The 22,908-nt window shown below is 36.9% G+C and overlaps 1 protein-coding gene across 1 annotated transcript; it reads left to right on the top strand.

Annotated features, from left to right (window-relative positions):
• Positions 1-1,345: 1,345 nt before the first annotated feature.
• Positions 1,346-22,901, top strand: LOC138814225 (vomeronasal type-2 receptor 116-like). The gene is made up of 9 exons (XM_070003236.1): positions 1,346-1,557; positions 4,044-4,101; positions 4,524-4,690; positions 13,392-13,680; positions 14,149-14,952; positions 16,054-16,281; positions 17,127-17,250; positions 18,181-19,056; positions 22,726-22,901. The coding sequence occupies exons 1-9, from the start codon at positions 1,346-1,348 to the stop codon at positions 22,899-22,901; spliced, it is 2,934 nt and encodes a 977-aa protein (XP_069859337.1).
• Positions 22,902-22,908: the final 7 nt, after the last annotated feature.

The raw sequence follows: 22,908 nt of genomic DNA on the forward strand, positions 1-22,908 counted from the left end.
TATGTATAAGACTATAGGGCCAACCCAAGCACCACAAAAAGTTTCAAGCATGTGAAAACAAATGTACATTTTGAGAAGAGGGTCTTTGTTCACATATGACATCATTGTCTAAATAGATAATCCCAAAATAAACAACTGAGCACTCCTAGAATTCATAAAAGATTGTAGAAATATCATACAACACTTGAATGATACACCACAGGCATTATTTGGCTATATTCACTGTAAGCAAGTGGACTTGAAAGTAAAAAAAGAATATAGTATACATAGGATAAACAGGAAATGCAATTAGTGGAGGAATGGTGGTAGGCATGTAGAGACAGAAAGAGAAAAGAGAGGAAAGAGAAAGGTACACCCAGTTTCAAAGAACATGAAAGTCCACATAAGAAATTAGGTGGAGTCAAACATAAATAAAAGTCTGGATGCCAATGGTTTATCCCTATACCTCTAGGTACTGAGGAAGGCTGAGATCTCAGGATTGCAGTTTGAAGTCATATTGGAGAGACCACTCTGAGAGACTCTTATTTACAATTAACTACCAGAAAAGTGAAAGAAGAGTCATGTCTTAAGTGGTAGAATGCCAGACTTGAGCAAAAAAGGCTGAGTGGGAAGCATTGCAAGCCCCAGTACTAGTGAGCATTTGCATGTGCACACAGGCACAAATCTAATGAAAAATGCATTTGAAAACAAAATTTCTTACTAAATTTGAATTATCCATTATGTAGATACACAAAAAGGCACTTAGGACAAAAATCCTAACATAGGCAATAACAATTAAAGAAAACCAAAATAGAAACAAAGTACAGGCAGACAAAGGATGGAAGGAATGCATTGAAGTACAGCTTTTCACTTTCACCATATTTGCAAATATTATTACAGAGGAATCACCAAAAGAAAGACTTTTTTCAGATTATTAGATAATTGTGAATAAAAACTCAGCCAAAATCAAAGATAGGTAAAACTGTAAAAACATTATTATTTCGTAAACAGATGGTAAACCTATAAAGAATGTCCAACCAATCCTCTGGTAATTTCTTAACAGATCAAAGTGCTCAACACTCCCTAGAAGTCACTGAAAGTGATGATATATAGTGGATTTTTTTCTAACACCTCGAGATATCAAATATGTGGTGCTTATTGACATGAGTCAATTCTCAACAACAACTAGGTGTCCTTCAATTAAATTAAACATCACTGAGATTTAGCACAATTCATACAATTTCAGGGCTCAGTCCCACCACACTGCCAATGCTCCGTCTGGTCACCAGTCCACTCCCTGAAGTGACAGAGCACCTTGAGTCACCTCATTAACACCAATTATCCTCACCTTGTCTGGAAAAGGATTATGAACAATAAAGACACTCCTATTGCTGAGGACCTACCAGAACCTGACATAAAGATTCGTTTTGAGAAATTACACTACACAAAGGAGTTAAGGAGTGAGTTCTCAGAAATGGGTCTTGATGACTTTAAACTATGGAACCTCTTGTTTCCACCTCCTGAATATTGTGATTATATGCATGTGCTGCCACACCTGGATGTTGATCTTTATGTTATGTATCAACATGGATATAACTCTCTCTATATATCAACATAGATATAGCTTCACAGATTCTGTTATTTTTAGTTATGTTTTTGGAGAAATGAAATTTAAGAACACATGAAATGTGTTTCATGTGCATTCCATATATGTCTCATTGGAATATAAGCAGAAGCCACAGCAAAATCATCAGAGATTATGGAAATAAAAGGAAACAAATTTTAGGCTAAAACAATAAACAGGAGTGAGGTCAGTCTCCAACTATGGAAAATATGATAGTCTCATAATATTGGAATTATACCAGTGGATTTACAAAGGAAACTTCCTAAAGAATCATCGTGAATTACTCATAAAAATAATACACTTTCATTGAGACATAAACTTAACATGCCAGTATTTTTGAATTTGGAATAAACAAAGTGGTATTGTCAAACAGCAACAAACTGTTGTCACTGTTTTGATTTCTGTACCCTTTGTATATAAGTTTCTATACCCTTGTATATAAGTTTATTGATTTGGGGAAGGGAATACAAATCACAGAAATAGTGGGACAAAGAGTGAACCAATTCAGTAGTGATGCTCACTAGACACTATGCTGGAAATGAACTTTACAACTGGGGGAGTGGGGAGGAAGAGGGGGGTAAATGATAGAGGGGGATAACACTGTTCAAAAAGTAATGTACTCATTATCTAACTTATGTAACTGTAACCCTTCTGTACATAACCTGTACAATAAAATTTAAATAAAGAATCACATTACACATCAGCTCTCAAATACACAAAACCTTTTTTGTCCTACAGGCAAAGACCAAAGATACCTTTCAGATAGTCTCCTTTCTCAGCCTTTCACAATTGGAACAAATTGTACTGTCTATACCAACCACTGAAGGCAAAAGAAAACAGTGAAATGCTTTTCCAAAGTGTTGTAATTCACTGTGATTACATGACTTTGACTTCCAGACCTTTCTGCTGAGAAGTGTCTGCCATATGCAAACAAACTTCCAATACCGTTATATGAAGCTTCCCATCCTTGAACCCAATGAAATTTGTAAATTTCCGTTTTGTCTTAAGATGATAGGCTTAAACAATGATAGGCTTAAACTAATGAGTTAGGAAGCTAACTTTTTAAAGCCTAAACCATCAAACTCTTCCTTTACTGTCACCATAAGAACAAGAGGATCATAGCAACAAAGAATCTTGTGGCTGGAAGCTGATTCTGCCATAGTCTACATCAGATAGTAATACAGTAAGACAAATTTTGTTTATAAAACCAAGCCTAACTTAGAAGGCTGAGATCTGAGGATCAAGCTTTGAAACCAACTTATGCAGGAAAGTTTGTGAGACTCTTATCTCCAGTTAACCACCAGAATTCCAGAAGTGGAGCTATGACTCAAGAGAGAAAGCTCTAGTGTTGAGGATAAAGCTGAGGGGCAGCCCCTCAGCCCTGAGTTTAAGCCACAGGACTTGAACACACATACAAATAATAAAGTTCTACCAAAACAACACCGCCACCAGTAACGAAACGAGTCTAGAAAGTCTGAGAACTGTAACAGGTCGTCAAAATCAGTGTCTCCCTTCTTACTCCAAACCCACCATGAGTACATGTGGATCCCCATTTTCCAGAAGCTGGGCAATGTAAGGGATACATGGAATCCGGGATTTATGGGCACGTCTAAGCAATGGCCTGAGGGGAGGAGGAGCTAAAAGCCTTAGAGGAAAAGGGATCCCACAAAAGAGAGAAAAGGAGGGGACACTGAGTCCCAAAACTCCTTTCTTGAACCAACTCTGCACACAAGCACAGTTTTCTCCTTGAGCAAGCGGCCACCTCAGCCACTGCTACTGCTCTGAAGAGACACGCCTGGTGGGCATAGAGCTACTTCGGGGGGCTGCTGGCAGCTGGCTTCCTGGGGACAGGTTATGGGCTGCAAGACCACCCTGCCCTGCAGGCTAGAGGGGACCCAGCACCCGCTGGGGCAACTAAAGTCTAGTCCCAAGGACAACACAGCTGCCTCATGACAATGGGATGCCATTGCTACTTTAGGTTCCCATAGTTTCTTAAGTTTGTAAAGAGAGAGAAGGATTTCCTATATAGCTGTAAGTTTTAAGAACACCTTTATCAGAAAAACCCAATGTGTTGGATGTAGCAGTGCATCACTGAATATATCAATATAACAATATTGATATAAGTATTTAGCATGTCTGGTAAAATTTCCACTGTGAAGAAGGTCAATAACCAGAATACAAATTTGCATGGCAACTACTGCATTCATCTTGAGATACCCATGTGTAATTGCTGACTTCACTATGAGCATTGCGTTCCCAGGCAACAGTAACTGGGTGCACTAGTTGAGATTTCTGCACCTGTAACTCACAAACCTGCCCTGGTCAACCAGCAATGTTCTGTGGCTGTGATGGATACTGATTTTGTGAGGTTGGACCCTGCCTGTCTTTAAGTTTGGAGAGTGCAGTGCCTTAATTATGTTGGTTGACTTCTTATTGGCAGGGACCTTTCTGACCATTTCATCTTTTCACCTGGCATGGCATCTTCTGATGCAATCCAGGTGCATCATCCCAAATGGCTTTCATTCAGCTACGTTCTTTTATCAGTCTTGGGACAAGATCTAATGAAGAGAAGTTCATCACTGGGGTCTTACTATGTTGGATGAAATCATGATGCATTGAGGTAGGTTAATAGTCTCACAAACAAGTTTTTCAGTTTGTGTTTTTCTTCTGGATCTCAGGTGCCAAGCCTCAGGGCTGAGAGATTTCCCCATTCCTAAAGGAGACTAGAGGAGGCTGCATGAGAGAAACCGGCTTAGAGTTGACTTCCCTGTCATTAAAAAGATACATCTGCATATATAAACAAATATAATATATATGTTTATAGTATATTTATCCCACAGGCTTCACTTCCAGCCAGAATTCCAGGTTGGCGGAGGCTTCCGTGATGTTCCCTTTCATTTTCACACTTATTTTTCTCCAGCTTCCACTCCTTGTCAAGTCCTTGGGTGACACTAGCTGCTTTTCCAGAATGAAACAGAAGGCACACATGGATGGAGATGTGATGATTGCTGGGTTTTTCCCTCTCTACACTTTAGGAGCAGACCCCAGTAACAGCGATGCTACTACCAACCATAAAGACAGCATGCCGTAAGTGATTCATCATTTATTTCCGTTTGCAATTTTGTTCTCAAATGGCAATGCCTGAGGGAATTCTGGGTGCTCACTTCAATGTTCTCTGTTTCCTCGACCTTGATTTCCTATCCTCTACTGCACCAGAAACAGCTAGATTTATTATTTTATCTTGTCTCTACTTTAGAGTGATGTTCTGCCTGCTAGTAGAGTAGAACTCTTATTTCCTTCCATGTAGCTTATTTCTAGGCCTGAGAGCTCTCCAGTTTACTCCATCATCACTCTATCTCCTTCATCCTAGCTGTCACTGCAAAAGATGAACTGATGTTTTGACAAACAGCCTGAATCAGTGGCATGAGTTCTGTAACTAAGAGGCTGCTGATATATTTCTTTCAACATAGGCCAGTAGTTTGAAAATTTTACTTTAGTAAGCATGAGATCACCTATATCTGTTTTTTTTGGAGGGGAAGGGTTGTACTGGTCCTGGGGCTTTGACCTAGAGCTCTAAGGGACACTAAGCTTCTTTTTGCTCAAAGCTAGCATCTTACTACTTGAGCAATAGCTCCACTTCTGGTTCTTTGGTAGTTTTTAGTAGAGATAAGAGTCTCACAGACTTTCCTGCCTGGGCTGGCTTTGAACAATGATCCTCAGATCATAGTCTCCTGAGTAACTAGGATTCCAGGAGTGAGCCACCTACACCAAGCTTTCACCTATATCTTGATAACAAGGAGTAAAAATATTCTTATGTAGACACCCAGTGTTTTTTACTAAGCACTATTTCATTATTTTATGTCAGATATGCTTCATGACCCAGGAGCTGCCAGCCTGCATTCCAAGGAAACTCATGGGGGAATGTAATTTGCCCCAATTGAGTTGTGTTTTACTGTGCACATGCATATACTGAAGTTTTGATCTGTAGCAGAGTGTCTCATTAATGCATGATTAATGAGGAAGTTGAAAAAATTCTAGCACCCTGATTGATTCTTATTGAATGAGAAGTGCCATTTTTTCTATCAATGGCTTCCATCTTTTTGAAGTGCTGGTGTGAAAAATATAATCAGAAGGAGCTATATGCACTTGGGAAGAGAGAAGGCAGGGATAGAAATTACTTTCTTCCTTCTGATTGAAGAGATGTGTACCTTTATGTTAAAGCTACATGTTTGCCTGCTTGTCATTTTTTCCTCCATTATTTTCTCCTGTTCACCTAATAATTTCTGAAAACATACTAGAATATTTTTGTTAGTGCACTAACAAACATTGAATATACAAACATTGAATCTCTCTGTTATGGTAGCTGTGTATTTCTTAGCTATTTATAGATCTGAAGCATTGTTGGCTATAGTCCGGGATGTCCTGACTTAATTAATGTCTGTTCACTTGGTTTAGTTCCCAGTTCCTCCAGCAGTTATCAGGACAACAGATAAAGAAATACCCATGCAGAGATATCTCCTACTTAATATTTTAATGTTAAACAATTAATTTTCCAAATTCACCATGGGGTGAGGAATGAGTTCAATGAACAGCCATGGTGAAAATCAGCCTTCACTTTTAGAGTCAGTTTGTCCAGTGACCATCTTAAAGGAACAGATCAAAAGGACATGTGCATGAGGGAGATAACAGGATAACAGCAAAAACTTGATAAAGTACTTCAAGCACTTATTCCTGTCATTCCAGGATTGCTTCAGGTTACACACATTCACCATAAGCTTCACAAGGTTACACACATTCACCATAAACAATCATTTCATCAGGATTTTCTTCTGGTAGCATGGTACAGGATAAATACATTAATATTTTATGCATCAAGTCTTTGACACAGGTAAATGTACTACTACAATTAGATGTCAGTGGGTCAGATAGATTTGCCTCAATCTACACCCACACGGATTGTGGCAATATTTTTCAATTTTTATTACAATAAAATACTGTGCCTGGTATCTGGTTTAATATTGTTTTTGCATTTTACTTGTCACATAGTTTGGTCATAGTTACCAACTCTATTTATATACACTTACTCCTCCTTTCACATTCTTTCCATCTCTAACATCCCTAATTTCCTCAGTGTATTTTAATCTATTTTCTCCTACATTTAGGAGAGAAAAAGTGGTACTTGTATTCAGAATACTTGATTAATTTGCTTATCATGATGATGTCTAGTTTCATGCATATTCTTGCCAATGATGTGATTTCATGCTCATCTCTAAAAACTGAACTCTATTTTCCTTGTCCATTCATATGTCTCATACATCTTGGCTGTTTATGTAAGTTGGCTAGTATTGGTTATAATTATATATATGTATATATACTTATACATATATATATATACAACTATATATACAACTATATATATATATATATATATATATATATATATATATAATACATCCCTAAGTATCAAACTCAGGTTTCTATACAAATGCATGTGTATGCATATTTGTTATTATATATATATATCAACAACTGGTATAGCTGTATCAAACGTTGGCATTATTTATAATTTCTTTTTTGTTGGTTATGGGGCTTGAACTCAGGGCGTTGGCACTGTTCCTGAGCCCTTTTGCTAATGGATGCAACTGTAGCACTTCCTATTTTTGAGATAAATGTCTCACAGACTTTCCTGCCCAGGCTGTGGCTGTCTTTGAACCACAATCCTCAGATATCTGCCTCTAGAGTAGCTAGAATTACATGCATTAAGCCCCTGGCTTATTTTTAATTTCTTTAGATACCTCCATTGATAAACCTTTCTCAACCTCCTCACCCAAATTTGCAATTTCTGTGTTCCCAATGACAGCCATTCTGGACTGATCAACAAACTTCGGTTGATGTATTCCTCATTGTTAAAATACCAGAACATTTTCACATTTTATGTTAACATTAGTACATTTTTGTTTCAAAAAAGTTTATTTCATTTGCTATTTCCTGATCAGATTATCTTTTAAACTGGTGTTTACACTTTAAAATTGTTTTATCCTATCACATTAACTCCCTGTCAGACAAACAGCTAGCAAAGATTTTCTGCCATTCCTTTGTCTGTCTCTTCATTCTGAGAATTGTTTATTGTGTTGTGCCGAAGCTTTTAAGTTGGATACAATCACTGTTGTAACTTACATTATGGTGGATTCAAGTTTCTGGAAATGAAATAAAAGATTCCAACATTGAGCTAAATCTAAATTGCCATTCATGTTATGGCTTGCTGATTATTTAAGACTTAGTAAGAAATTTACTTGTGCCTACCACTTGAGTTACACCTCAACTTCTGGCTTGTTGCTGATTAATTACAGATAAGAATCTTCCAGGGGCTGGGGAAGTTGCTCAGTGGTAGAGCACTTGCCTTGCATGCATGAGGCCCTGGGTTCAATTCCTCAGCACCACATAATCAAAAAGAAAAAAGCCAGAAGTGGCACTGTGGCTCAAGTGGTAGAGAGCTAGCCTTGAACTGAAGAGCTGAGGGACAGTGCCCAGGCCCAGAGTTCAGGCCCCATGACTGGACCCCTCCAAAAAAAGAAAAAAAAGAATCTTCCAGATAAGGCTAATGGAACTGTATCAAAACTCATTTCTGAGATTTCGGCCTCCTCTGTAGCTAGGATTCCATGTGTGAGGCACTAACTAGCATGCAGGTAATTGCTGTTTTTTTTTTTAAACTGTGCATATTTTAGTGTGTTTCTGCTTCTCCTTGATACTAAAAGAACATGTGGCTCCCTCTTGTTTTTGACAAACCTCTGCTTTATTGATAATTGGTATTGCTATTTTATCCTCTATTTCTTTTTTTTTAATTGTGAAAATACCGTACAGAGGGGTTACAATTACATGGGCAAGGTAATGAGTGCATTTCTTATCAAGCATTGTTGCCTCTTCCTTTGTTTCCCCTTACTATCCCTTCTCATCTCCCCCCCTTACCCCACCATTTCTACTATTATTTCTTTCTACTAAGTTTGAGTTTAATAGTTGTCCTTCTAGTTCTTTGAGATGTACGTTGTTTAGTGCATGTTTTTAGTCTTCTGATTTCAGCAATGTTCAGTGGTTTCCTTTCTGTTAGCGAAATGAGCTCCCTTCCCATAGCTTAGTACACTCTTTCCTGTTTCCACAGCTTAGCATGCTTCCTTCCCAAGCAACATTAGGATCATTTAGTAAAGGCAGTAAATAATCAGCCTCCAACCTTCTTTATCATGGGATGGCACTTCTCTGGGGAAACTACCACCATAGAAGGCAACAAGAGCTCTTTAGAGTGACCTTCAGGTCTGGGCAGTTGCAGGACCCCTTATCTACTGTTTGGGCAACAGCCATACATCCTAGTCTGCCATGATGAAGCACTTGTCCCATACGTCCATACCAAGGTCTCTGCCTCCTAGCCCCTTCGAGCCACTCCTAAGCCCCCTAGGTTATATAGATTACTGCAGGCAATAGCCAGCGTTTCTTCTCACTTCTCCTTTGTGAGAAGGGGTCTTGCTGGCCCCTTTTCCTGGCAATAAACCTTTCTTTGTTCTCTGTACCTGGATGTCTGTGTGGTTTTCTGGCAAAGTCTAAAATAATTTAACACTTTCAGTCTTTTATTTTTCATATCCATAAATTTTGATATTCATTATTTTCATTTATTTCAAGTTTATTTCTAGATTTTGTCTTCATTCATTGGTTGAAAATATTTTAATTTTCGTGTATTTTATGTTTTCTAAGTTACTTTAATTTTTGTTCATGTCTACCCTTAATATTTTGTGGTCTGAATGTGGGGTTATATTACAATATTTTTAACTTTGAGTTTGGGATTTTTCCCTATGCTGCATGTTGGTGAGAGATGCTTCATTGACAAGTTGGGTGGGATGTTCTGTAGATGTATGTGATGTAGAGTGAAATGTAACTCTTTTGCCACTACTTTTATTTTGTTGGGATGTTCTCTCCAGTGCTAAATGTGCTGTGATAAATCTGTAGCTATTATCGTATTAGGGACTTATTCTATCTCAAAGACTGCTTTGATTGCCTTTGTATAATTAATTGTTTGGTTAGTGGGTAAATATTTCTGATGAGTTATAATTTCACCTTGCTGATCTAACTCCTTCATTATTGTAATATGAACATGTCTCTCTTCATTGCTTTGATTAAAGTCCATATAATTTAAAGTTTTATGGATATTCCAGCTTTCTTTTGGCTTCTATTGGCATGGACTGCTTTATTCTACTCCTTCCTTTGCTTCTTTTTTTTTAATAGAAAAATTGTCAAGGTGATGTACAGAGGAGTTACAGTTACATAGGTAAGGTAGTGAGTATTTTTCTTGTCAAACTTGTTATCCCCTCCCTCATTTTTCTCCCACTTTCCCTCCTTGCAAACCCCTCCTCACCCCAGTGTCCCACATGTTGTACAGTTCATTTCCATCATGTTGTCTTATGGGACTCATTGTTTCATTGGCTCACCATTTGTCCTTTGTCTCACCATTGTGTTGTTCCCTTTCCCTTCTGTAATTCAGACAAATGTATATACAAGACCCAGGGTACCAAAATCAAGTACAGCAACAATAGGAGATAAACCACAGGAAAAAGAAAAAAACACACAAAACAAAGAAAAAAATCACAGTACATTAAGAACAACAACAACAACAACAAAACCTTGTGTTTCCATGTTTTGGAGTTCATTTCGCTTAGCATCATCTTATATGGTCATAGGGTCATAGTTATTGAGCTTTTCTGCTCATCTGCTGGAATTATCCTACACATATACTAATTGTTACAAACTCTAGTCCTTCCTTTGAATTTTATGTGTCCTTGAGGATGAAGTGAATTTCTTGGAATCAACATAAAGTTTGGCCATGAATTTTTTAATTGATTTTTACTAATTCAGCCACATCATGTGTTTCAATTGCAGATTTTCAGGCATTTGTGTTCACAGCAATTCTTGACAAATCACTTTTCTTGACAGATCACTTTTCATTACTGTTATGATGTAACTTGTTCTCCAGGTGTTTTGTTGTTTGTTTTTTCTTCACATTTTGGAGTCTTTATTTTAACACTAGTGGACTGCAGAAGGCCAATTACAAAGACCTACAGCCCCAAACAGAGCTTGCACCTAGCTTTTAAAGACAAAGGTCACATGTTGTGTGGAGACTCAACCTCAGCAAAGTATTATACATAAACACAGCACAAGGAGCAGAGCTCCCCTGGAGCTAAACAACATGATGTATCTATATTTCCCCAAGGCAGGGTCCTCCTGGCTCTACCTACTGAGTCTGAAGTCCACAATTCAAAGGATGGCTTATAGGCCTTGGGGCTGGGTGGACAGACCCACATCTCCTGGCTAGACTTCAGGATGTCTGTGAAATCAACAGCCCCAGCACCTGGCCAGGCACAAGGATGGTTGTAACTCAGTTTCTCCACTACATTCCACCCTGCTCTTTATGTACATGAAATCAAATCATCCTCATTCCACCCCCCACTGATCTTTTTTTATGATTTATTTTTGTTCAGTCATGGGGGCAGAACTCTGGGCCTGCGTGCTGTCCCTCAGCTCTTCAGCTCAAGGCTAGCGCCATACCACTTGAACCACTGCACAACTTCTGGCTTTTTTCTGCTTATGTGGTGATGAGGAATTGAAACCAGGACCTCATGCATATGAGGCAAACACTCTACCACTGAAACCAACTTCCCAGCCCCCACCCTCCACTGCTCTTCTGCACATTAAAAAGTATTTTTTCAATGAGAAATAGATTGGGCTCATTTAACCAAGTTACTTTAACCAAAGTTTATAAGGAAGGCCTTTTGGCCTACACTTGTCTTATTAGCATACCAACATAACCAGCCTCTCCCAGGTCCCAGTGGGGTAAGATTCACAAATCTGTGTCACACAAAAGAATGTCCCACAGTCATAGTCTTAGTTTTAACAATCAAAGCAGTCTTCCACTGGGAAGCAGTTGCAGTGATGGAGTCAAGCAGGAGTTCCATCCACTTTCTCCATGTAGGGGATGGTCAGGATGACAATGTAGATTTTCCTCCAGATTACTGTCAGGCTGTCCTTGTTCTCCAGTTTTATTGAAGCTTTTTCCATTTTCTCTTTCCTTCTTTCAGAAATTTCTAAAAGTGATTAACAAGTGAGTTCACAGGTTGTGTGTTTTGATTTCTGGTTTGTTACTTTTTATTTGTCAATTGTAGGTTTTCACTTGTGGTCATAAGAAGATTAAAATATATTTGATTACAGCAACCTACTTTGGATGATGACAAAAAGCCACAATAATAAAAGATGAGAAGAAAAGTAAAGAATAAAAAATATACTCACATGAAATACAGGTCTAAATATGATAAAAGTCCATAAGTGAAGGTTGAGAAATGTCATAATGAAATATCTCCATACAACTAAAATAGTTAATGCACACTAAGGAAAAATCTATAATGGCACTGTATTTCTCACATCATTTCACATGTTAGTTATTCAAGTTTATATTGTCCTACAATGAATGCTGCAAAATTATTATTGAAATAATTTCCATGATTATAAAAAATACTTTTATGGTTTGACTGACATATTTGCTGTATTAGAACATTCTAATTTCTTTTTTACTGTTATATTAAAAGTGATGTACAGAGCAGTTGCATTTACATAAGTAATATAGGTAATATAAGAAATAAGGTAATAAGTACATTTCTTTTTAATTAATTAAATTTTCAATCTCATTTATTTATTTTTATTGTAAAGACATGATGTACAGATGGTTTAGAGTTACATAAGTCAGTTAATGAGTACATTTCATTTTTTATTGTGTGAAATGAACCCCAAGATAAGGACTCAAATGTTTTTTTCTTTCTTGCTATTGTTTCTAACATATTTATTAGATATTTATTTGTTGCTTTGTATGTCCCTCCCCACAGGTATAACCTGTTTTCACTGTATTTGATGTTGGTATAATTTGTGGAGGGGAAGGGAAAAAACAAATTGTTTAAATAGGGATACAGTACATTTCATTTTGAAGAATGTCACCTCTTTCCTCGTTTTCTCAGTTCTTTGAATTACATGCCTTATTAGTAAAATTATCTCTATGTGTATATATAATTATATATAGAGATTATATATTCCATTTCAGTATTTACATCTAAATATACTTAGACAAGCAGAGTGTTCCTGGAGGTGTTTCAGAAGAGTGCATTTCATTATGGTAGCCATGGAAGTGGGATTTCAACATAAGCTAGTTACAGTTTGATCCTTAGTCACAATATGATGATGCTTTGTTTGTATATAATGTGTTATTTGAAATTGAATATAAGGATTGAATTGTAAAATACTTTCTGAATGATGCATAGTGCTTCTGAAGGAACTCGTTTACTTCAGATATTCCATTAGTAAGATTAGCCTGACATAGCCATATAACACAAACTATGTATCTTAAAATTTTATTTTCATACATATGGACCTAGTTAACCTAAAGTTAAGACAATAGACCATTTGGAGTCTCACAAGGACCTATCCTAAATTTAATGGAGTACAGTTGTTTGGTGTTTTATGTAGCAGACAGACAAAACAACTCTTTCTGGGCTTGCATAAAGATCTGATCTCATTCCAAATAATTCTATTTGTATTTGTAAATATGTGCACATGAATCCACATTCTCATCCAACCCAATAGAGGGTAATGTTTCAATACATTAATTGTGCAGAGGAATAAACATTCAATCCCTCAAAGGCATTGCATTATATTTGAAGACTAGGTTCTAAAATACTCTTCCTAAAATTTTATGCCCACAATGCAGGTTTACTTTCAAGAACTACCAATTTGTTCTCGCCTTGGCTTTTGCTGTTGAGGAAATCAACAAGAACCCTGATGTTTTACACAACCTGACACTAGGATTTGATATCTATGATGTTGATTTCAAAAGTTCATTTGTATTTGAGAAGCCTTTTCTTTGGCAATCTGGGCAGTACAAGATCCCAAACTACACCTGTATGAGAGAAAGAAAGTCTGTGGCAGTACTTACAGGAATATCAGGAACAACATCGGCCACAGTAGGGACACTGCTGGAACTCTACAGATTTCCACAGGTGAATGTGGGAGGAATGAGGAAATGTGAAAACATGTCTACTTTGGTGTGAAGAAAGAGATTTTTGAGCCAATCAAATTTTATGCTACCAAATGTTAGTTTGTTTTTGTGCCAGTCCTAGGGATTGTACTCAGGGTTTAGGCATTGTCCCTGAACTTTTTGGCTCAAGTCCTGTGCTGTACCACTTTAGCCAGAGCTCCACTTCTGGCTCTTTGGTGCTTAAGTAGAAGTAAGAGCCTCATATACTTTCTACCCAGTCTGGCTTTAACTGTGATCCACAGATCTCAACTACTTGAATAGTTAGGCCTATAAGCATAAGCTCCCAGCATCTAGCAATAACGGTTTTAAAAAAGGAAAATTAACCTTTCTTCCTCCCACATGCAGATTTGTTTAATATACTTCAAGACTGAGATTGTGATGGATGGCTGTCTTCTTATTCACAGAGCCCTTAATTTTCTCATCCCTTTAGCTTACCTTTGGACCTTTTGACCTTATCCTGAGTGATGCCAGCAAATTTCCTTCTCTTTATCAGATGGCCCCAAAGGACACAACTCTAGCCATTGCCATAGTGTCCTTACTGCTTCATTTCAGCTGGAACTGGGTGGGACTGCTCATCTCACAAGATGAGAATGGTTTGTGGATTCTTCCAGAATTGAGAGAAGAGATGTCCAAAAACAGAGTCTGCATAGCCTTTGAGAAAGTGGTGCCAGTCCGCACCCTGTCAGAGATATCGAGACTGATGGTAATATATAATGAGATTAATAAGTCATCAGCAAATGTTTCCATCATTTATGGTGATAATGAATTCCTACTTGAGTTAATGTTGTATTTTGAACAATTTTTAATAACAGGAAAAGTTTGTATCATAAACTCGTGGGATTTAACTATGAGAAGCAGATACTTCATACTTGGCTCATTCCATGTACCTCTCATATTTTCACACCACTTTGCAGACATTGCTGGGTTCACAGATTTTATAAGGGCAGTTAACCCTTCCAAATACCCAGAGGACTTTTACCTTGCGAGGGTTTGGCTTTTCTCTTTTAACTGCTCACAGAATGAAGCTGAGTGTGTAACCTGGGTGAACTGTCCATATGATGCCTCCTTGGAATGGTTGCCTGGGCAGATTTTTGACATGACCATGTCTGAAGAGAGTTATAATATATACAATGCTGTGTATGCTGTGGCCCAGGCTCTCCATGAGGTGCTTCTTCATCAAACAGAAGAACAAACAATGGAAAATAGAATAGGGACAGTGCCTTCCCCTGCACAGGTAATGCCTTCTGTGTCAGATGGTACACACCATTAGCAAAGTCACTTCCTCATAGGGTATCATATAGTATGAAATTAAATCTTTCAGGTACTTTTCAAAACCAAGAAAAAGTAATACTGAATTCGATGTCTGTGTGGTTGCCTTTATACCATTCTTTATATGTTTTTAAAGAAAAATAAACAACTGGAAAAAAGTATTGGGTGTTATCTTTCCATCAATGATTTGTTTTACAAATGACTTCAACTTGCTCATTGTCAATGGTTTCAAAATTGTACACCCAGATTTTCTCATCTCTCAGAATTATTATCTAGTATTAACTACACATTTCATAAATGTTCACATTTCAATCTCAATTATTATGAATTTAGTTAACAAAAATTTTATAGAGATTTCTGAAATTATTGGTTATAGTAAACAGTAGCTAGGCAACTGAAAAGTATCTCATTTATGAGTACTTACATAGAATTTGTTTCTATTGAAAGACGATGTTGGTCTTTCTTAGGTACTACTGTAATTTGTATTTGTGTTAATCTTGAATTATAAGGCAGGGATTAAAGACAATGGGGACCTTTTCTTAATTCAGATTTTCTGTCTTAACTCTTGGATTCACTTCACCATAAGATGTTATATTTCCATATGACCAGATAAGGTGAAGTTAAGCGAAATGAATGCCAAGATAGGGACACAAGTGGTTTTTTTCTTTCTTGCTATTGTTTCTAACATATTTATAAGGTACCATGTGATTTTTTTGTTGCTTTGTATGTCCCCTGCTACGGTATAACCCCCGTTTTCACTGTATTTGATGTTGGTATAATTTGGGGAGGCGAAGGGAAAAAAACAAAATGTTTAAATAGGGGTATAGGTGGATCCATTGCAACAATAAGATGTAGAAGACACTATGTTGGAAAATAACTTCATAATTTAGGCAGGGGGGAGTGTATTTGTGGAGTTGGAGGGAAGGGATGGTAGGGTAAAACAAAGGAGGAGGCAACAATGCTTGATAAGAAATGTACTCATTACCTTGCTCATGTAACTAACCCCTCTGTGTAGTATTTTCACAATTAAAAACTTATTAAAAAGAAGACGTTGTGTTTTATTTAGCTGCATCCTTTTCTGAAGAACATACAATTTCACAATCCTGTTGGAGCCCAAGTGGTTTTGGATGACAAAAGGAAGGTGGAGGCAGAGTATGACATTGTAAACATTTGGAGTCTTCCAGAAGGTCTTGAATTTAAGGCAAAAATAGGAAAATTCTCTGCATATGCTCCACATGGTCATCAATTGTCTGTGTCTGAAAATATGATAGAATGGGGCCTAAGAACTACCAAGGTGGGTTGGATCTAACTGTAATGATTTGAACTAATTAGAAACAAGCAAAAATCTAGAATTTATACTCCTGCTCATGAATAGCCTGACATTGTATAATTAAGTATTTCAATGAGATTTTTATATATACTGAGTCCTGAAAGGGAAAGAAATGCATGAACTTCACAGTATATTTGTAAATAGACATCAATTTCACATAATCAAATATAAATGACATCTTAGAAATTTTCTACCATTCTGACAAAAATCTCAATAATAAATTTCTAAGAATATGTAATAATCAATTATAAGAATCTCATAATTAATAAGAATCAACAAATCAATTTATTGAGTTGATTATTTTTCATACTCCTTATGCTGGTGATTCAATGATTAGTTGGCCTCTTCCTTGGGTATTTTTGGTGAGGGGAATCACGTAAGTAGCCTGTTTTGGAAGAGCATCCTATCTCATGTTACTGGAAAACAAAGAGGAAGGTATTATGGACCTGCAAATAACACAACCCCACAGAAGGGAAGCCTATGATTTATTTTATAGCATGTTTTTAAAGCTTCAAAAAGGTTTCTTCCTTCACCCTATTTCTCAGATAAGCAAAAGAAACAACACATAATCATGTGAATTCAGGGGAGTTTCATAGTATTTGCCTCAAAATTTAGTTTCTCACTATTCAGGAAACGTAGCTAACAAGCTGATGACCAAGACAACACATATAGATTATTGATCACGTGATGTAATATCTATAACAGCATCCTGAAAAACTAATTGGATTAAGATGTATAGAAAATGTATGGATTTTTCATGTGTTAGGCAAAAATATAAACAGTTGCTAACATTATCTCACTGCCCTCAGACTCCTCACTCTGTGTGCAGTGAGAGTTGTGGTACTGGATTCAGGAAGTCCCCTCAGGAAGGAAAGGCTGCCTGTTGCTTTGATTGTACCCCTTGCTCAGAGAATGAAATTGCTAATGGGACAGGTAAGGTCATGACTGAAGGAGAAATTTGCCATCACTCCTAATATTCCCCAATCCATCCAAGTCAATGTGAAATTTGTGTATTAGGATTGTAGAGCTCAAGTTCCTTCCTTCAATTAGTAATTTAATTGTAACAATTGATGGTTCTCCCAGACATTATACAAATCATACTCTTGAATTACATATGGAATTCATATTTTCTATTCCATTGTAGGTATGGTTATCTCAAAGAAACTCCTTTTATCACTCCTAGTTAAGTTTGCTAAAATAAACAAAAGCCTTATGAAATAGTCTTTGTGTTCCTGCAATCTGTATTTGCTTAACAATAAAATTAGGGTCTACACATCATTAAACTACATTGTCCACATATTTCCTTTTGTCACAAAGCAAGTGCTCATAAACTTGTGTATGGTTTAAGATGGAGGCACACATATTGTGCATAGCATAACTTAGAGCTCCAAAGAATGGTTTGATTCTCTTTTCCCCACTGCTTCACATTAAAGAATTAGGACAAATATAAAGAGATAAATTCAAGACAGTGCAACAGATCTATTTATGCTTAACAGAGACATGTAGGAAATTGCAAGCTATATCTTCCACACTTTTGTGTGAAGTTTATGGCATTGTGCACATGTAGCAAAGAGAAATGGTGTAGAAAATTGATGTTAGGGTATTATGGCAATAATGACACATTATCAAATGTGATTGTCTCTGAAGGGAATGTTTCAATTAGCTTGAAAACACTGAATTTGGGAACGAGAGTAGTGTTTCTGTATAGAAATGAAACAAAAAGAACATTGAAATTTCTTTTAATATTTACATTTGCGGTTAAAAATACTTATATGATAGAATTACATCTACTAGGGGATTTTCTAATTTCCTTTGAATAATGGACAATACTGAAAAAAAGCTAATGTTTGATCTTCTTACCAGATGTAGAGCAGTGTGTGAAATGTCCTGATCACCAATATGCCAACACAGAGAAAAATCAATGCCTCTTAAGAGCTGCAAGTTTCCTGGCTTATGGAGATCCCTTGGGAATGGCTCTGGTCTGCATGGCTCTCTGCTTGTCTACACTCACTGCTGTTGTTCTTGGGGTTTTTGTGAAGAACCAAGACACTCCCATTGTCAAGGCTAACAACAGGGCTCTCAGCTACATCCTGCTCATCTCCCTCATCTTCTGTTTCCTCTGTTCCTTGCTCTTTATTGGCCGTCCCAATACTCTCAGTTGTATCCTGCAGCAGACCACATTTGGAGTTGTCTTCACTGTGGCTGTTTCCACAGTGTTGGCCAAAACTGTGACTGTGGTTCTGGCCTTCAAGACCACTTTTCTAGGGAGAAGGATGAGATGGCTGCTGGTATCAGGGGTTCCTAACTTCATCATCCCCATCTGCACGCTCATCCAGGTGATTCTCTGTGCACTCTGGCTGGGAATCTCTCCTCCTTTCATTGACATTGATGCACACTCTGAACATGGCCACATCATCATCCTGTGCAACAAGGGCTCCCTCATGGGCTTCTACTGTGTCCTTGGATACATGAGCTCATTAGCTCTGGCTAGCTTCACTGTAGCTTTTCTGGCCAGGAACCTGCCTGACACCTTCAATGAAGCCAAGTTCCTGACCTTCAGCATGCTGGTGTTCTGCAGTGTGTGGCTCACCTTCCTGCCTGTCTACCACAGCGCCAAGGGAAAGCTCATGGTGGCTGTGGAGGTCTTCTCCATCCTAGCCTCTGGTGCAGGGCTCCTAGGCTGCATTTTTGCCCCCAAGTGTTATATCATCTTGTTAAGGCCAGAAAGAAATTCTCTGCGTGCCTTCAGGGACAATACACATATTATGAGCCACAAGCTGTCTTAAGATGGGTACATATTTGATAGAAGTTGTAAAATAAATCTACACTCATTTCCTAGTCTTATATCATTTTATAATAATTCCATGGATAAATAACTTACTCATTTTTAGATTATTGATATACTTACATTTGTCACCAGTGCTGTTTAAATTGTGTGTGTTTATGTTTTTTATTTACTCTACACTCAATCCCATGATCTCCATTTTTTGTTTCATTTTCACTGTTATCCAGTCTAACTTTTCTTTGTCAGTCCCTTTCCTAAAGTTTTAAGTATCCTAATCTGATACCTGTACATCAGTGTTGCTTAGTGATCCAACTCTTTCCATTAAATTTTCCTGTTAACAAAGTTCTTGGAGTTAATCCTCTCATTGGAGCATGATTTGTTCAATAATTATGCATTTCTAGTCAAACATCTGCCTTTAGTAATAATTTTGTGTCTGTGATTTTGGATCTCTCTTTCCCCCTTTCCCTCTTCCTCTATCTCCTTTTTCCTTCTTCTGCCTCCTTCTCTGCTTTCCTTACATATCTTGAGAATTCTAGAAATGGCTGGCATATTGTATAAAAATGTACCTCAATTTTTTCCCACAATCTACTTAATTTATGAACTAATAAGTCAATAAAATTTGTAGATGTCTAAAAGTTTGTTGACGCATGGGAAGATATCCTTACCAATATACCCTTATTTAATGACTTGATCTGAATATGATATATATCTATATATAAATCTGTATCAATTAAATGTATTGATGTTATATTATCTAAGTTTATAATCTGTTGATTACATGAAAATGTTTATCTTTCATATTTATACCTTTTTATTTAATAAGGAAAAGTATTATTTATTGTACCGCACAGACCAATTTTATGAGTTGTGTACTATGTTTACAGAATTATATGACAATTTAAAACTTATGATCACACAATGAAAGCCTTTGTCCTCTCTACTCTTGTTCATTGTACCTTTTTCTGATATTTATATAAATGATAGATTAGTGATTATGTAACTGAAGATGAATTTCTATTACTTTTATTTTTGTTGGAAATAGCAACAAATAATGTGTTGTTGAAAAATTGTTTAATTGTTCCTTTTTGAGGTTAGAATGTTTATTGAATATATCTAAGTTTCTCAATATGTTTCTGAAGATAAGAACAATGTAGATCTCACTTTTATTGAAATCATTGCTTCTTATACTTTTATTGTAATTCCATTGATATGGTTGAATTATTATTACTGAATAAAATACTGACTTCCTATTCTGTAGAAATCAAGTAGAACTGGTCACAGTATTGGTATACCCCAATATCTGTGACATCTCATTGAATGATCATTCATTAATATGAATGACAAGAGTGTAATTGAGATCTTATCCAGTTATGGGCTCTAAATGTAAGGGACAGATACTAGTGGCTGGGCATGGTTAAAATACTTAATGAATGTGTATGAACATGGAGTAATGAAAGATGCTGAAATTGTTTTAAGAAGCGGTAAAAGTAGATGGAAGCTGTGAATCTGATCAGGGCACATTTCATGAGTACCTGGAATGTCCAAATAATCACTCTGGCACAACTAATTCATGCTACTCAAAATGAAGAAATATTAGTAATGAAAGCCTATATATTCAAATATTCAAAATGATATGAGATTAGTGGTGACCTGATTAGGATTGTGATTTTCTTGCAAGCACTGCACTGTCTTTTAGAGTCATATTAGTTTTAGATCAGGATGAAGAAAAAGCAGTTTTTTTTAAATGTCACATTCCTCATCTTTACATTTCCCGTACTAATAATAGGTTGCATTAGTGTGGCATATAGCACCATGTATTATCCAACATCATTATGCTATTTAGTCCTTGACTTAACCTTTAGATTTGTATTTTCTGTTGCACACTGCATGATTATGGTCATGTGTGTCATTGCAGGTACTTTGGGAACCTATTTTTTTTTATTATTGTGAAAATACCATACAGAAGAGTTACAATTACATGGGCAAGATAATGAGTACATTTCTTATCAAGTATTGTGGCCTCCTCCTTTGTTTCCCTTTCTTATCCCTTCCCCCCCCCCCCGGCACTCCCAATTCCTCCCCCCTCCCCGCCAAAGTTGTAAAGTTCGTTTTTCGACATAATGACTTGTACATCTCATTGTTGCAATGGGTCCACCTGTATCCTTAGTTAAACAATTTGTTTTTTCCCTTCCCCTCCACAAATTATACCAACATCAAATACAGTGAAATCAAGGGTTATACCATGGGGGGAGGCACATACAAAGAAATCATCTTATAAATGTTAGAAACAATCGCATGAAAGAAAAAACATTTGAATATGTGCTTATCTTGGGGTTTGTTTCACCTAACATCAACTTAGCCGAACTTTTCTGCTTGTCTCAGACATATACTAGTTATTGCAAATAAGGGAAACTTGGGGAACCTTATGGTGAGAGCAGAGGGTATGACTCAAGAGCAGAGCACTTGCTTAACATGCCCATGGCTTTACATTCCACCTCCAGCATCATTATGAAAAACTTGTAATGAATTTGGGTACCTACTAATACAATGAGTTTTCAAACAGTTTGTTAGTGCATGAGTCCATGTTTATAATTTTAAACATATAAATAATTTTGAATGTTACTGATTGCTTAACTGAATTTTTATATCTGGAAATATATTCTTGGGTACTCTATTTCCTACTTGAGAATTTGTTTTATTTGATAAATTCTGCTTTGTTTTTACTGATTTCATAGAGAAAGAACATTGCTATATGCTAAACTACCTCATCCTTCTTCCTATCACAATTTTTATGTTTTATTTTCTATTCTCCAATAGATGGTAGAATTATGACCTTTAATAAAATATTTTAGAAAAGTGATTGATAAAACAAAGATGAGGAGATAAGAATAAAAAAACTAAAGAGTGGGAATGTTAAGATGAAATGCAGATTATGTAGGAAGAACTAAATCTAAAGCTAATAAAAATAAAATTTATCCACCTATGGCTACAAGTTGTGACTGTACCACTATTAGAGAAAAGATTAAGAGTGACATAATCACTGAAGTAATTCTAACAAGATAAAATAATACAAAACTCGGGAAGGACTAGGGATTTACCTTTTATCACTTGACAATATATGTGCTCATCTTAAGGTTTCTCCTTGTGTGTGGGTTTTATCACTGAAACCACTCAGAGAATATCTATTGGCCTTATCAAGATAATGTAGCACTTAGGAATAAAAATGCAGGCCAGGAGCCTCTCACTGAAGGCCAATATAGAGAAGACTTTCACAGACACCATGACCTTCCTCTTATGCTATGATAGGCATGAAGGTGATCTAGACACTGTAGAACACCATCATGCTGAAAATCAGGAAGGATTCAGGCAGGTTTCTGGTCAGAAAAGCCACAGTGAAGCTGGCCAGGTCTGGGGAACCCAGGTATCCCAAGACACAGTAGAAGGTAGTGGGGGAGCCCTTGTTGCACAAGATCATAATGTGGCTATGTTCAGATCGTGTATCTGTGTCCACAAAGGGTTGAGAGTTGTCCAGAGACCACAGAACATCACCTGGATCAGAGTGCAGACAAAATGATGAAGTTAGGAACCCCTGATACTAGCAACCACCTCATTCTTCTCCCTAGAGAAGTGGTCTGAAGGCAAGAACCACAGTCACAGTTTTGGCCAATACTGTGGAAAAGCTATGGCAAACACAATTCCAAATATGACCTGCTGCAGAATGCAGGTGATTGTATTGGGATGCCCAATAGGGAGCAAGGAACAGAAGAAACAGAAGGTGAGAGAAATGAGCAGATTGTAGCTAAGAG

Source organism: Dipodomys merriami, unplaced genomic scaffold (genome assembly GCF_024711535.1).
Source record: "Dipodomys merriami isolate MVZ:Mamm:240054 unplaced genomic scaffold, mDipMer1.0.p SCAF_6, whole genome shotgun sequence".
NCBI classification, from domain to species: domain Eukaryota; kingdom Metazoa; phylum Chordata; class Mammalia; order Rodentia; family Heteromyidae; genus Dipodomys; species Dipodomys merriami.

What these genes read in the sequence shown, in the direction of transcription:
- LOC138814225 (XM_070003236.1), top strand. Translation starts at nt 1,346, where the DNA reads ATGAACAATAAAGACACTCCTATTGCTGAGGACCTACCAGAACCTGAC. An exon ending in AACTCTACAGATTTCCACAG is followed by an intron (nt 13,681 to 14,148) that starts GTGAATGTGGGA and finishes TCATCCCTTTAG; the next exon opens with CTTACCTTTGGACCTTTTGA. An exon ending in CAGTGCCTTCCCCTGCACAG is followed by an intron (nt 14,953 to 16,053) that starts GTAATGCCTTCT and finishes TGTTTTATTTAG; the next exon opens with CTGCATCCTTTTCTGAAGAA.